The sequence below is a fragment of the Cydia amplana genome, chromosome 8 (assembly GCF_948474715.1).
Source record: "Cydia amplana chromosome 8, ilCydAmpl1.1, whole genome shotgun sequence".
NCBI lineage: Eukaryota > Metazoa > Arthropoda > Insecta > Lepidoptera > Tortricidae > Cydia > Cydia amplana.
The window spans coordinates 1,554,183-1,570,118 of record NC_086076.1 but is presented as its reverse complement, the minus strand read 5'-3'; the positions used below and the strand labels follow the sequence as shown (position 1 = coordinate 1,570,118).

At 40.1% G+C, this 15,936-nt stretch overlaps 1 protein-coding gene and 1 pseudogene across 1 annotated transcript in view; one reads left to right on the top strand and one right to left on the bottom strand.

Annotated features, from left to right (window-relative positions):
• LOC134649964 (vesicular glutamate transporter 1) overlaps positions 1–15,936 on the top strand; it is a 55,661-nt gene that overhangs the window by 19,507 nt on the left and 20,218 nt on the right. The window contains exons 2-4 of the mRNA XM_063504770.1: positions 8,771–8,951; positions 11,438–11,556; positions 14,981–15,095. Coding sequence (XP_063360840.1) covers positions 8,771–8,951; positions 11,438–11,556; positions 14,981–15,095 — 415 coding nt within the window. The remainder of the gene's footprint in view (positions 1–8,770; positions 8,952–11,437; positions 11,557–14,980; positions 15,096–15,936) is intronic.
• On the bottom strand, positions 1,970–6,946 carry LOC134650472 (3-oxoacyl-[acyl-carrier-protein] reductase FabG-like; annotated as a pseudogene).

Below are 15,936 nucleotides of genomic sequence, written 5' to 3'. Positions count from 1 at the left end.
TGCAACATTCGATTCCTATATTAGATATATAACCCTATTATATGTCGGTAAAAGGCGAAAACCTTCAAAGTAATATATAGATATCAGAATTATAATTATGTACTCATTACAAGGTTACTTTTGCTTGTTTAGTGACTGAGTTTCCGCTTTGAGTGTTCATTACAACTAACTGTTGTGTAATTATAATAGTTAGTAGTTAGCTGTACTTAGTTATTTGAAGCCAATGGGAAGTTTATATGAATAACGAGGCAATCCAGGTTTTACCATCTCTACTATTAGTAACTAGGAGAGACTGGGGTCAATTGAAGAGGGGGGAACCCGCGAAACTGCAGTTTTTACTTTGAGTTTTTACACATTTTACACAAGGCCAAATGCATTGAAAAAATTCACACGGAAACTAGACTAATGACTATAATTATAACCTTGCTGGAATTAATGATGTATTTTATTACAATCTGAATATGAACTCCTTAGGTATGTTACTTTCTTTATAAACATTGTGGTACAGGCGTTTCAGCTCAAAGCAAAACTAATTATAGCTCAAAGAGTCAGAGTCGGTAACTCGTGGAATTTAGGTAGCACTTAAAAGATTAGTGATGAGCACACATCGGTAACTCGTGGCACTTAGGTAGCACTTGACAGTTTCTAACAGACTAGTGATGTAACAATGTTCTTCCTATACGAGTCGAGAAAAAGAAACCACTAAAAAAAAGGAATTAATTAAACGAATCTTTTAAGTGCTACCTAAATGCCACGAGTTACCGATGTGTAATCATTAGTAATATAAGTTATTTAAATATCGAAACAATAGGTACTTGATCACCCAACAGTTCAGAGCCCACAAAAAGTGTGAAGTTAGTTGGAGCGTGCGAACTGTTTGGTTCCCAAGGCGACCACTGGTGCAGAACCAAGTATTTACAGGGTGGCCCAAAAAGAAAAATAAAAGTAGGTATGTATTGTTTATTTCAAATTATTTATTTATTAGGAGGTGTCCTACCTCCAGTGTTTGACGTGATATTTATGGGACACCCTGTATATCTATTTTGTAGGAAATTTTATACAAGTTATTTACGTAAAAGACTATTTTTTGCTATGGGCTAACGAAACGGCCAAGTCACATATTTTGACTAAGTTGTAGAGTTTGTGAAGTTAGGGCTTGTAGAGTTAGAATCTTGGCTCTACAAGAGATTTGATAACTTTTTGTCAGTGCGAACCTTACGGTTTCCTCTTGGCAACATTTTATATGAAATGTTTTTGGTGGTTCGGTTTATATATCCATGCCAAATTGCAGCTTTCTAGCACAAACAATCACGGAGCAAAGCCTAAGACAGACAGACAGACGACGGACATGGTGAAACTATAAGGATTCCTAGTTGACTACAAAACCCTAAAAACTGCTTAAGTAATATCAATTTCAAGGTCATTGGGTGTTGACAGCCCCTTAAGGACATACCTGTGGCTGGGGGCTATAGGGGTTTCGTGTTGGAATGAATGAATTAATAATTGGTAAACAATAGGTACAGTCTTTACCTTGACACTGACGTTGACAACCATGTCGTGTTACAGGGTTTTTACTGCCGAGTCATCTAGCGTTTCTCACGCTTATTGTTGTTTGTAAACTGACGTGACGTCACAATCACAAGTCACTGACGTCATAAAATGATCCTATTATTACATGCAACGGCAAAGTTACTATCCTCCGCCGCCCACCATACAAAATTATAGCCAAGGGCGTTAGAATCTTGTTGAATTTTCAATTAAGTTGAATTTCATTTGTTCGAAAATAAAAATTAACTGTCATGGAAGCGCTAAAGAGTCACTAAAGCGCTAATGAGCTAATGACACCCCTGAATTTACAAGTTTCCTTCGTGAATATTTTATCGATACAAAAACGTGTTTAGAGTTAGACGGGATGAAGAGACAAAGAAAGAGAAAGAGTGAGAAAGAAATAAATGTTTATTTATTTAAATCTATTGTTTCTGTGTCTGTTTCGCCAAATGAGTGAAATCGGCGTGCAAGTCTGCACCGCCGTCGACTTTAACTATAGTACCCGTGACTAGTTCACTATCCTCGCTGGCCAGAAACGCCACCATCTTGGCTATGTGCTCGGGTTGGCATACACGACCCATAGGAATTCCTTTGGCCATGTTGGTTAGGAACTCGGAGTATGCTTCGTCGCTGATGCCGGTTATGCGTTGGACTAAGTCGCTAACCTGTAAGAATAGGTAAAGACTTTTTTAACTAGAAGATTTAGAATGCTGAACTAAAAGCAGTGCTCTATCGTATTCCAGATAGCATGGCAGTATTTCAACAGTCGTGTTCTAATATCCCCTCTTAATAACACGGCAAGCGACAGTTACGCAGCCACACAACGCTGTACCAATCCACAAAGTGAAATAAGGGCAGGGTTAGGTTTTGTTCATAAAAAAACCGGCCAAGTGCGAGTCGGACTCGCGCACGGAGGGTTCCGCACCATCAACAAAAAATAGAGCAAAACAAGCAAAAAAACGGTCACCCATCCAAGTACTGACCCCGCCCGACGTTGCTTAACTTCGGTCAAAAATCACGTTTGTTGTATGGGAGCCCCACTTAAATCTTTATTTTATTCTGTTTTTAGTATTTGTTGTTATAGCGGCAACAGAAATACATCATCTGTGAAAATTTCAACTGTCTAGCTATCACGGTTCGTGAGATACAGCCTGGTGACAGACGGACGGACGGACGGACAGCGGAGTCTTAGTAATAGGGTCCCGTTTTTACCCTTTGGGTACGGAACCCTAAAAACCGAAATCTTACCTGATAAAGAATCTATAATTATGCGTATATATTATAGCAGTTTAGATATTTTATAAAAGCACACGAGCATTGATCACGTATTTTTTTAGATTCAATTTTACATAATTTTTCATTCATTATGGCCTATGGGACCAAGAGTGTACCTTGTACTGTACCCTCGCCCACACTGTTAACTGTACATCGGTGGACCTTATGCCTTTTGTAATAAGGTCCACGGATGTACAGAGTGCTGCTGTTTGTACATTGTACATCGTTGTCTATAAGATAAAAGCTTGATTTAAACTTACTGTGACTCCAGGGCTCACTGTGTTGACTCTTACGCCCTTTGGAGCCAACTCGAGGGCGATCAGTTTTGTGAAGTGGTCTAGCGCTGCCTGGAAAAAACATAATTATTATATTCTCTTTATTTATTTTTGGTCTTAAGTTAGGTTATTTTATAATATGGATATAAAAATAAAATACAAAAACACTTACAAAAACAATACAAAATACTTATAAACATATTATAAAAAACTTAACCTATTATTAGGGTATGTACATTTTTCTATGGGCAAGGTTGATAGTCCTCTAGTGTGCAGCAACAGATTTTTGACCAAGGCCCTCTCGGGCGATGACTCGTAAAGTGGACAAGATATACCTACTTATTAAAAATCTTTATGATACACCTCATCATAAAGATTTTGAACATCAATTGACGCTGCCTTGGGTTGGGCCTTTGGTGGAATAAGGAATAGGCCCTTTCCGTACTTGTGAAAGTGTGGTTTTGGCGGAAAGCCATCTAAGCTTTACGCCATTCTTGTAATTGAAGAGTGGCTGGCTGTAGTTGTCCCATGACAATATTTTCCTCAACGGCTCAATCAGTAGAAAGCGAAAGAGATTGCTTAGGCAGCTCATAATTTTTACAATGATTCTGAGTTTTAAACGCTCTTGTAGTAAGAACAATTGGTTACCTTACCTTCAGCATGCTATAAGGCAGGCTCCCCACCGTTACCGCCGCACCGGAGATGCTTGATATGTTGACGATGTTACCCTTGCTTTCAATAAGCTATGTTAGGCTGGAAAACACTCCGCCTTGAACAATTGATGATAGTGATAGCCTTACCTTCGACATGCTATACGGCAGGCTCCCAACCGTTACCGCCGTACCGGGGATGCATGAAACGTCAACATTTCATGCATCCCCGGTACGGCGCTCCCCTTGGTTTTGATATGTGCTGGTGCCAATAGCCGCGTTAGGTTTTAAACGGTCCTTAAGTTATGAAGATGGCCTTACCTTCGACATGCTATACGGCAGGCTGCCCAACGTTACCGCCGTACCGGAGATGCTTGATATGTTGACGATGTTACCCTTGCTTTCGATAAGTGCCGGTGCTAATAGCCGCGTGAGGTTGTAGACGCCTCTTACGTTCGTGTTGAACACCTGTAAATATTACTTTAATTAAGTTGATATTTCAATACTGAAGGTAACACTGCTATACTAATAAATCAGATTAGCTCCTATATCCCTTTTGACTCATCGCCACTGATGAGCATTATTCAATTAAGTGCATTATTGAAGTGAAAACTTCTTTAGCGGCGCTGTGCACTTTTTGTGATGGGGAAACAATGTTAAACTCGTAACAGGTGTGACCGGGCCCTCGAAAAACTGTTACTTCAATGTCATTATTGAGTTTTTTTTATTGATTTAAATGCCATCTAGTGAGTTTCTATCTAACTGGTATTAATATAACTCGAGTACTAACAGTGATGTGCTTAGGGGTTTCAAGTAATGCGACGAAATAACGCTAGATGGCGTTAACCTCAATTATACATAGTGCTGCAGACATTTTGCAATAGTGATTGAGTTTTCACTTCTGCCTGCACTCCCTGAGTGCAACCCGTTGTTTTTTTTTTAAATAATAATTCCATTTCAATATCTTTTTGGCAAGGAGTTTGAACAGTGAGAACGTTAATGAATGTTTACCTACTGCAATCACACGTCTGCGCTTCGTACCAGCACACCTCGGACACTGGCGATCAAATGTATGAAACAAACGCGTTCCTACGCACACACCCTAAGCTTGTGTAGGTGAACGCGTACCATGCTTGTGTGAGTGAGATAAGACATTGTAGGGTAACTGTGAGGTAACCGAGAGCGGGTCTCAGCGGGTGGGCGGCACTTTCAACGGGAGGCAGGAAGCGTCCATACTGTAGGTATGCTAGTACTCTTTATTATACTGTGGTACCAGCTTGCAGCTTGACACAGATTGCTGACAGTTCGTCAACCTTATTGCAAAGACGTAAGGGTCACCTATGGTCAGTTTCGAGTATTGGTAGTACTTATTCATAAGTAATCGAATTCGGATTACTCTCTCCGATCGAACGTCGAATAATGCATGTCCAATGAATTTATGCAGAGAAACCATGGCAATCTGTATCGTAGGTATAGTATAGTGTGTCTAGAATATCATCATCTCGTAACCATTATTGGCTGTCGTATTTATAAATGTTGCTATTGTATTTTAACAAGCTTTTATTAGGTCGACCTGTATGTAACTATGTAATGGAATCTAAGGTAACTAATTTAACCATCTTCTAAGGATCGTAGCGTCATGAAAATTGGCAGCTGTATGTAGTTCTGATGACAATACAATAATATGGTACTGTCGAACTAATCTGATGATGGAGAAAGGAGGTGGCCATAGGAACTCTCGACCTGTATGTAACTAACATGTAATTGAATCTAAGGTAACTAATTTAACCATCTTCCAAGGATCGTAGCGTCATGAAAATTGGCAGCTGTATGTATTTCTGATGACTATACAATAATATGGTACTGTCGAATAGTGCTGAGTTGCTCACTCGTGAGGCACCTCATTTGTACCACTCATTTTGTTAATTTGTCGCAGTACTTCGTACCGCAAAAATGTCTTACTTCACTCCTCTATTCATTTTACTTGTAATGTTACTATTTATTTATTTATAAAGGAAGTGATGAATACATAAATATGTATGGACTTTAAATATTTTTGTCGCCGTTGGAATTAATGGAATAGTCGACGCTGAAAATATGCTAGTACCTCACCTCATTTGAAGTAAGACATTGTAACACCTCATTTTAGAAAATAAGGTACTCATACAAACTCATTTTAAATTGATGTCCTACCCATCACTACTGTCGAACTGATCTGATGAGGTGACAGGAGGTGGCCATAGGAACTCTGTGATGAAACAACGCAACCTAATTGTGTTAGGGGTTTTTAGAATTGTCTCGATGAGTATTAGTTGTCTGTCGTAAGAAAAGTACAGTCAGCGATAAAAGCTTGTACCAAAAATGAAATTTTTGCCAAAAACTTATTTCTTATCACTATAAATGTTGTATTGACTTGTGAATGAGCCCATAACACATAAGGCCTGCTTACGGAATAACATTTTGAATTATCACTTTGAAATGTTCCTCACCTCATCAAATATCGCCATGTCGGTCCGTGCGAGGTCCCACTCCCGCATTGTTTATCAGGACGTCTAGTCTGAAAATTATGGAGAAAATCATTAAATGGCATAAATAAGGTTCAAACACAAAACTGTGTTCCACCGTTCGAATATACAAGAGCGATAGAGAGGCAGATAGCGAAATTTCGATAGCGGAAGGCCCTATAACTGTTCGAGCCGATATGTATTATGTAGTATACTCTTTAGTTTTTTAGTCCATATTACCTCAGATGTCGCTGTTCCCGACGCAAACTAGATAACGCTAGTCTTTATAAGAGTCTGTATAAGAAACTGTCACATATCGGAATAAATGTTTGGTAACCTAGCAACTTGTTTAATCAAAGTGGTCCTTTGAACCGGATTTAGATGTCGACAACATAGACACAGTTATGATTCGTAAGACAAGATATATGAGGAATTATTACCTCCCATAATGGTCCAACGTCTTTTTAACCGTCCTCTCGCATCCCTCGTCCGTCGACAGATCAGCTACGATCTCCAGCGGCCGCCCTGCGCTTGCGCACGCGTCTGCGACTGCGCGCAGGTTCTCAGCGTTGCGTCCGACGATCGCAAGTCGTGCGCCTCTCTCGGCGAATAGCAACGCTATGGCTTTGCCGATACCGGCGCTTGCGCCGGTCACTAGGACCACTTTGTTTTGGAAACTCATTTTTAAAGGAAAAATAAAGCACTTGAAGATGATCAATTGTCTTTTGACTAGGCTTGCTATTTTAGTATCTAGAATAAGAAGACAGTTCTTACGTATGTGACGTTCGTCTTAAAACTGAAGATAAAAACTCCAGAACAGTTTTATTATAAACTCTTATCAGTATTATTGTTATCGCACAGACATAAATTTGGATAAACAAAACACTTAATAAGTACCTTATCTTGCTTGCACTTGCATGCTTGTCATTTATTATAATTAAAACAATGAAACTTACATACATTGCATTACATACCTACCTAAATTTATAACCAAAAATTTATATTAAATGCCTTGTTAAACATTAACAAGGCATTTAATAGTTTTGAATGAAAATCTTTATTTACACAGTACATCTATATCTTATATCTTTGTTATGCACACATTTATTTCATTACCTATCCCATTTTTCAGCACAATCCTGTAAATTGTCAATGTGGAATAAGCAGCGTGTTAGAATAAAGATAAAAAGAAAAGGTACCCCGAGGTGAGACGCTCCCGATTAATTCCCCAAAAGGGACCTTTTGTTTACTATATCTCACTCACGCGTGGCAAAATCTCCAAGATATAAGTACATTGACTTTAGGGTTGTCACCCACTTAAATAAGGTAAATAGGTACCTAACGGATAGTCAGTCGGATACGAACGTTACGTTCCTTTTACAGTACATCTGGTGCTCACCCTGTGCTATAATTAAGCACAGTGGCATTACGTAACTACGTGGAAAATTTAAAGGTCCATATGTTGCCCAGCAGTGGGACACGAAATAGGCTATATATAAAAAATGTACTGTAAAATGTACGATACACAAAGTTTTACAGAACATTGTATGGCCCTTTAAATTTTTCGAAGTAGTTCCGTAATGTATTTATTATAGTAGTATAGTATTTATATACGACACTTACCGGTTCATACTGATTTACGGCTCGGCCATATATGCATACAGCCGTTATATGCACTCAACCAGACCAAATACAGCATAGACAACCCTAGGCGCCAGACCAATGCCAACACAGACCACCCACTGCAATCAAACAAATCCCGGTGGCTCCATTATTCGGCAAGTAATCATGGTCGCCATAAGATGTCGACCCAATTAGGTGACCCAGTTGCAGGCGTTTAACTCGAGCGGTTTATGACGTTCCACCTTTAGTGTCGTTTCGGTGACGAGTTTTAAGGTTGATTTGGCTTTTTATTGTTTTTGGATTGTTTTAATTTGCCACAATGGCCTCTCAGTAAAAAGTTGTAAGCGGAGGCTTGCAAATAAAATAAAATACATAGTATCGGCCTATGGGGTTCTTCAAAAAGGAATGTAAGTACAGGTTTTTAAAGGGCCCATAAGCTACGGCGTCCGCTTACCCTCAAGCGGGCCGTATGCTTGTTTGCCACCTATGTGGTATCTTCCTCGCGTTGTCCCGGCATTTTGCCATGGCTCATGGGAGCCTAGGGGTCCGCTTGACAACTATTAATCCCAATAATTTGTGAAGACACTATTAGCTTTTACGAAAGCGACTGCCATCCTAGAGGCAGAGACCTTCCAACCTAGAGGGTAAACTAGGCCTTATTCGGATTAGTCCGGTTTCCGATGATGACGATGTTTTACTTCACCGAAAAGCGCCTGGTAAATATCAAATGATATTTCGTACAAAAGTTTCGAAAAACTCATTGGTACCGGGGTTTGAACCCGCGACCTCCGGATTGCACGTCACGCGCTCTTACCGCTAGGCCACAAGCGCTTGGTATAAAAAAATAGTCATAATAAAATATACACAAAAAACTTATCGGTATTTTTGTCCACAGAGAGCGATCACAAGAGCACCAGGCGACATGGTGTTTCTGGCGTCGGCGGAGGCTCATCGTGGCTCTGCTGGCGTTCTTCGGCTTTTTCAATGTCTACGCGTTACGTGTCAACTTGTCCGTCGCCGTGGTCGCCATGACGGAACCAGTAGAGACGAAGCTAGAAAACGGAACTGTTGTGTTTGTAAGTATTACAAATTAATCCATCCAGTCCATCTTCAGAACTTTGTTAAACTTTAAACAGCGAACTATTAGCTCATCGTTGCTCTCCTAGCGTTCTTCGGCTTTTTCAACATGTAGGTACGCGTTACGCGTCAACTTGTCCGTCGCCGTGGTCGCCATGACGGAACCAGTAATAACCAACTGGAGAACGGGACTGTTGCGTTTGTGAGTATCATGCTGTTTGGAGCCCTTCTACAGGTGTGCGTCCTTTTTCAATGTCTACGCGTTATGCGTTAACTTGTCCGTCGCCTTGGTCGCTTGACAGAGCCGGTGGAGACCAAGCTGGAGAACGGGACAGTTGTGTTTGTGAGTATAATGCCATTTGGAGCCCTTCTACAGGTGTGCGTCCTTTTTCAATGTCTACGGGTTACGCGTCAACCTGTCCGTCGCCGTGGTCGCCATGACGGAACCAGTAGAAACCAAGCTGGAGAACGTGACAGTTGTGTTTGTATCATGCCGTTTGGAGCCCTTCTACAGGTGTGCGTCCTTTTTTAATGTCTACGCGTTAAGCGTCAACCTGCCCGTCGCCGTGGTCGCCATGACGGAACCAGTAGAAACCAAGCTGGAGAACGGGACTGTTGTGTTTGTGAGTATCATGGCGTTTGGAGCCCTTCTACAGGTGTGCGTCCTTTTTCAATGTCTACGGGTTAAGCGTCAACCTGTCCGTCGCCGTGGTTGCCATGTTGTGTTTAAGTATTACAAATTACATCATCCATCCAGTCCATCATCATCAGTTACTGAATTTCAATAAATCAGGTACTATTCAGGTTCTATTATCAATATTATCATATTTATGTTCTAATAATTGTGTTGTGTGGTACATTTCTTTGCATTATGTTTTGTTACATTCTATACTAATAGCGACCCGCCCCGGCTTCGCACGGGTTAACAAATTATACATAAACCTTCCTCTTGAAACACTCTATCTATTTAAAAAAGCGCATCAAAATCCGTTGCGTAGTTTTAAAGATCTAAGCATACATATTAGGGACAGAAGCCGTGTGCATTACTTCCATTTTTATTATATTTCCCTGTCTACTCAAACCCCATCACATTACTTCCCATTTGCAAGAAAGTCCCGAATATATCTAACCTTTTAACGCGATCATGCTGCATCATATTTCGCACCCATGTCGTTATACAAAACATAAAATGTTTCAAGGGCCTATTCGAGGACAGTCGTAAACTTGTATTAATACCACCCTTTTCTAACTACAACGGAAATAGAACCTTATGTACAGTAACCATCCAAATTTATATGACCCTTAACTGGACTTACTGTATTCGTCTGATCTTTAACACGAGGGAATAAGATTCAATTTGGCTAGTTGTTTTTGGAAAATTTATAAAGGTTGTGCAAAATGTTGAATTTTAGCGGTCGTAAAATCAATCCATTGTCTGATTTTTGCCTGCTTATGTTAAAATATTGTTTGCTGTCATAAAATGAGCGAAGATGATATGTCACCCTGTTCGTGCGTATTTTATGTACCTACATATAAATAATATTATTTTCGTAGGTCATACTTTACATTATTTAATTTTACAGTTTTATATTTCGAGAGTACGAGCCGGGACTTGAACTCGCAACCTTCTGTTTGAAAGTCGCACGCCCGCCAATGCTCCCAATTCCATTGACAGAACTAATTGAAATGAAATGAAAGAAAAATCTTTGGAATTTATTTCACATAGCAATTTAAAGCTTAAATTAAGTAAAAGCATACCTACCTACATAACAAAATAGAACATTATAAAAAATAAATATTAAGTAGTTACTTATTTATAATTAAAAACTACTAAACACATTATCGCTACAATGCTCCGTAGTGTTACTGTCAGAGCTGATGGCCTACCGCGAACCACGTTCGACGTGTTGCATCTCTGTCGCACTTGTAAATTCGTACGTAACTGTGACAGGGAGGCAACACTTCGAACGTGGTTCGCGGTAGGCCCTCTGGTCGCGTAACCGACACCCTTCCGGCTCGGCCACGAGTGCCACGACATAGCGCGCCTGGCGACGGCGGCGGCGGCAACCGAACCGTACATCGAACAACGATGAAATGTAAACCAAACAGTTCCACGCGACACGCGATTTTCGAACAATTCAAACGCATTGTTGCTAACCCGCAATTTTTAAATTTTTTCTACTGACAAGATTTGCTTGACCAAGTATAACTAATTGCATTGACGTATAATATCTAAGGACGGGCTAATGGGGCACTAAACATCGTACTAGTTCAGCGGTGCTATACCCACGAATTCCAACCAATCGTGCAGTCGTAACGCGACTATATAGTTGCGACCAATCGCGCGCGTGATGCGAACTCATCAACCAATCGCGTTGTAGCGATTTCACACCGCTGTACTGGCCCCTGTCATGCCTCATTATTGCCCGTAAAGCCAGTCCCTAGATATCTATGTCAATGACTAATTGATATTTTTACGTTCCAGATACCAGAGTTCGACTGGAGCTCCCAGACTAAGGGTCTGGTGCTGTCTTCGTTCTTCTACGGGTACCTGGTGACACAGCTGCCAGGCGGTTGGCTCGCGGCTAAAATAGGAGGTAACAGGTCCGTTCCGTCTAGCACATTATTAACTAACCTATACCATACTATAGAGAAAAAAATACATAGAGTGCCCACTCCATACATCAGTTCAGACTATTAATTTCAGTGTCTACATCTAGCAACGAGTAGCGGAACTATCAGTACTGCTACTTGACAATAGATGTAGCACCGACCGGAAAGTCTTATCTCAACAGCATAAGACTTTCCGGTCGGTGGCTACATCTATTGTCAAGTAGCAGTACTGATAGTTCCGCTACTCGATGCTAGATGCTAATAGTCTTTTTGGTACTAAAACTGATGTATGGAGTGAGCACTCTATGATTTTTTTTTCTCTATGACCATACACTACTAGTATAAAACAAACTGCCGTATTCGAACTTCAAGATATTCACAAGAGACGACACGTACTAGATCTATTCTAGATACGTTATAGTTTGGATTTCAACTAGTTCTCTTTTGCAGCGCAATTCGGGCAACCAATGTCACTTTTACGCTAGATAGAATTAGACATCTAATAGATGTGAATTGGATCTCTAAGCCATATCTTGTGGAAATCGTTCAAGAGTATCTCCAGAAGTTGGTGATGCCTAAAACATATCTTATAGATGTCTATTTCAAAATCCGAATCGGGCGCTGTCTGTCCCGATGTATGCTTAGATCTTTAAAACTACGCAACGGATTTTGATGCGGTTTTTAGGGTTCCGTAGCCAAATGGCAAAAAACGGAACCCTTATAGATTCGTCATGTCTGTCTGTCTGTCTGTCCGTCTGTCTGTCCGTCCGTATGTCACAGCCACTTTTCTCCGAAACTATAAGAACTATACTGTTGAAACTTGGTAAGTAGATGTATTCTGTGAACCGCATTAAGATTTTCACACAAAAATAGAAAAAAAACAATAAATTTTTGGGGTTCCCCATACTTCGAACTGAAACTCAAAAAATTTTTTTTCATCAAACCCATACGTGTGGGGTATCTATGGATAGGTCTTCAAAAATGATATTGAGGTTTCTAATATCATTTTTTTCTAAACTGAATAGTTTGCGCGAGAGACACTTCCAAAGTGGTAAAATGTGTGTCCCCCCCCTGTAACTTCTAAAATAAGAGAATGATAAAACTAAAAAAAATATATGATGTAAATTACCATGTAAACTTCCACCGAAAATTGGTTTGAACGAGATCTAGTAAGTAGTTTTTTTTTATACGTCATAAATCGCCTAAATACGGAACCCTTCATGGGCGAGTCCGACTCGCACTTGGCCGCTTTTTTTAAGTAGATATACTGATTCAAGAGGAAGCTTTATGTATAATTTGTTAACCCGTGCAAAGCCGGGGCGGGTCGCTAGTAATAAATAAGTAAAATCCCTAGCCCTTTCACAACAGGCAATATGTTTTTTACGGTTCCGTACCCAAAGGGTACAAACGGGACCCTATTACTAAGACTCCGCTGTCCGTCTGTCTGTCACCAGGCTGTAAATCATGAACCGCGATAGCTAGACAGTTGACATTTTCACAGATGATGTATTTCTGTTGCCGTTATAACACCAAATACTAAAAACAATATAAAATAAATATTTAAGAGGGACTCCTATACGGCAAACGTGATTTTTTTGCCGTTTATTGCGTAATGGTACGGAACCCTTCGTGCGCGAGTCCAACTCGAACTTGGCCGTTTTTTTTTGTTTATGTTCTCAATCGAATCTGTATCATACGTTTTCGTAACTCAACGGAATATTTCTTTTTTTTCTTGTCCCAAATTGGGATAGGTACCTACTTATCTTATTTATTCCGCCCAAATGAGAAGATATTCACATTGATAAGATCATTTTTTGAAAAATTTCGAGGACAAAAAAATCTACTACTTACAATCATAAAAGTGTACCTACCTAAAAGGTTATTTAGGGACATGAAACGTTTAAAAGGTAACGGAACTATGTAATCAGAACGTATTTAGTCCGATCAATTAGAATGTTAGCTCGAAATATTGTCGCTATACTTACTCAACCTCATATCTGCAACAATCATTTGATGGAAATGTCGCTTTTCTTTCATTCGGAATACGGGTGTTTTTGTCATCAAATGAGTGTTGCAGATACGAGGTTGAGTAAGTATAGCGGCGATATGCCGCTCCGAATAGTCTTAGTTCAGTGAACCGTGCGGAATTTCTGCCAGAGTAGTGACCTTTCGTGAATCGAAACAAAGGTAGGTTAACCAATCTAACAAACCGTTGATAATCGTTTGTCCATCCGTCGTTGTGACATTTCTGTTTCTTAGAAAGAGACAAAATTTAACAGAGGGTTGTAAGCGGTTGCTAAGTTTTATGAAATTAAGGTGTCTAAAGTAAGTAGTTTTCTTTCAGGGTTCAGTTGGAGAGTTTGGGGGCAAAAATATGTCCCATAGCTCTTATGTCAGCGAATTAAGAGCTATGTGGGACATATTTTTGAATAAGTTATATGCAGCCATATTTTTACACTCGACTGTACTTGAGGCGCGTTGTTTTATCCGCTACCACAGAATAAATAATAGTACTAAGTACAGAAGACTCACGCTCTAACAAAACGCGTCTGTTACGATCAGCATAGATATGGCCGCTACGTGGCGACAGCGCCACGCGCGGCTTATGGCTTTCCCCAAAATTGGGGCGGAACGGATGTACTTTTAGCTACCTGTAGCAAAGCGACGAAATCGCGGAGTGAGACACGCCTACCGCTACTATTGAAGCTGACATTGCTGACTGTCCGATCCAATATTAATAGTGATTTATCCATCGGACCTCATGTGACCCTTTTCAAAGTCACTTCACAGCTGGGTACCTGTTTACTAGCACTGTCACACCTTGAGGGATTTAGGGACGTTTCAAAATTGTAACTATTTGGCAGGTATAGGCATCGGCAGTATTGATACTGTCAGTGACTCATGATACTTTTACATATCGGCACTCATCATCTTCCTCGCGTTGTCCCGGCATTTTGCCACGGCTCATGGGAGCCTGGGGTCCGCTTGGCAACTAATCCCAGTAATTGGCGTGGGCACTACTTTTTACGAAAGCGACTGCCATCTGACCTTCCAAACCCAGAGGGTAAACTAGGCCCGTATTGGGATTAGTCCGGTTTCCTCACGATGTTTTCCTTCACCGAAAAGCGACTGGTAAATATCAAATGATATTTCGTACATAAGTACGACATACATATACATATATATAGTTTTACATATCGGCACTACTTTGAAAAAAAGAACTCGTAAGTATATTGTTCTGTCTATCAAAAGAAAAATGTGGTATATAGATACAGATATACATACGTATACATACGTATATATATGGGATTCATACAGAGTTCATGCGTTTCAACTTTGAGTAGCAATGTGAGATACGAGATTTATTTAAAGTAATGCCGATATTTACATATTTAGTTTTTTCCTGTATTTCCAGAATGTTTGCCATTGGGATAGGGGCGACGTCCCTACTAACATTGTTCACTCCACCCCTGGCTCACACCAGCACCTCTCTGCTTATCGCCGTTAGGGTAGTCGAAGGACTTTTTGAGGTATGTTGATTAACACTGATTTAAACTTTCACGATTTTTACACATTATTAAATTATACAACGGGACTTAATCCCTAGTGCGCAAAACGTTCAAGCGGATAAACAAGACCAAGTGCGGGTAGTTCGAAAAACTCGCGCGGTTAGACGATGCTGATGTCAACTTAAGCCAGTCTTCTCCGAGACCACGGGGACAACGCCGTCCTCGAAACGTCGGAGGTAAATCTTAAAACTTAGATACGCGATTAAGTCCCGTTGTATGTTGATTAATTAGAAATCTGTCTCTAAAAATGCCTAGTTACAAAAAACAACGGGTTGCACTCAGGGAGTGCCGGCAGAAGTGAAAACTCAATGACTAGTCCAAAATGCACTATGTATAATTGAGGTTAACGCCATCTAGCGTTAGCGTTAATTACTTGAAACCCCTAAGCACATCACTGTTAGTACTCTAGTTATATTAATACCAGTTAGAGCGAAACTCACTAGATGGCATTTAAATCAATAAAGAAAAACTCAATGACATTACATGTAACAGTTTTTCGATCAGGTCACGTGTCTGTCTTACTGTCTCGAGTTTAACATTTTTCCCCCACCTCAAAAAGTGCACAGCGCCGCTAAAGAAGTTTTCACTTCAAAAATTACCCGTTTTGGAGATTTTTATTTTTTTGAAAAACTGTTGAAGCTACAACAAAACTGCCAATAAACAAAATATTCTCCATTTAATTCTCAACAATAAGTCTTGGAAGAATGTTTCTAGGACTTACGGTTTTCAAATTAAGCGTCGCGCAAGCGTTGACGATTTTGGCAAGATATTTTCTATACAGAGTCTCGACCTATGACAAGAA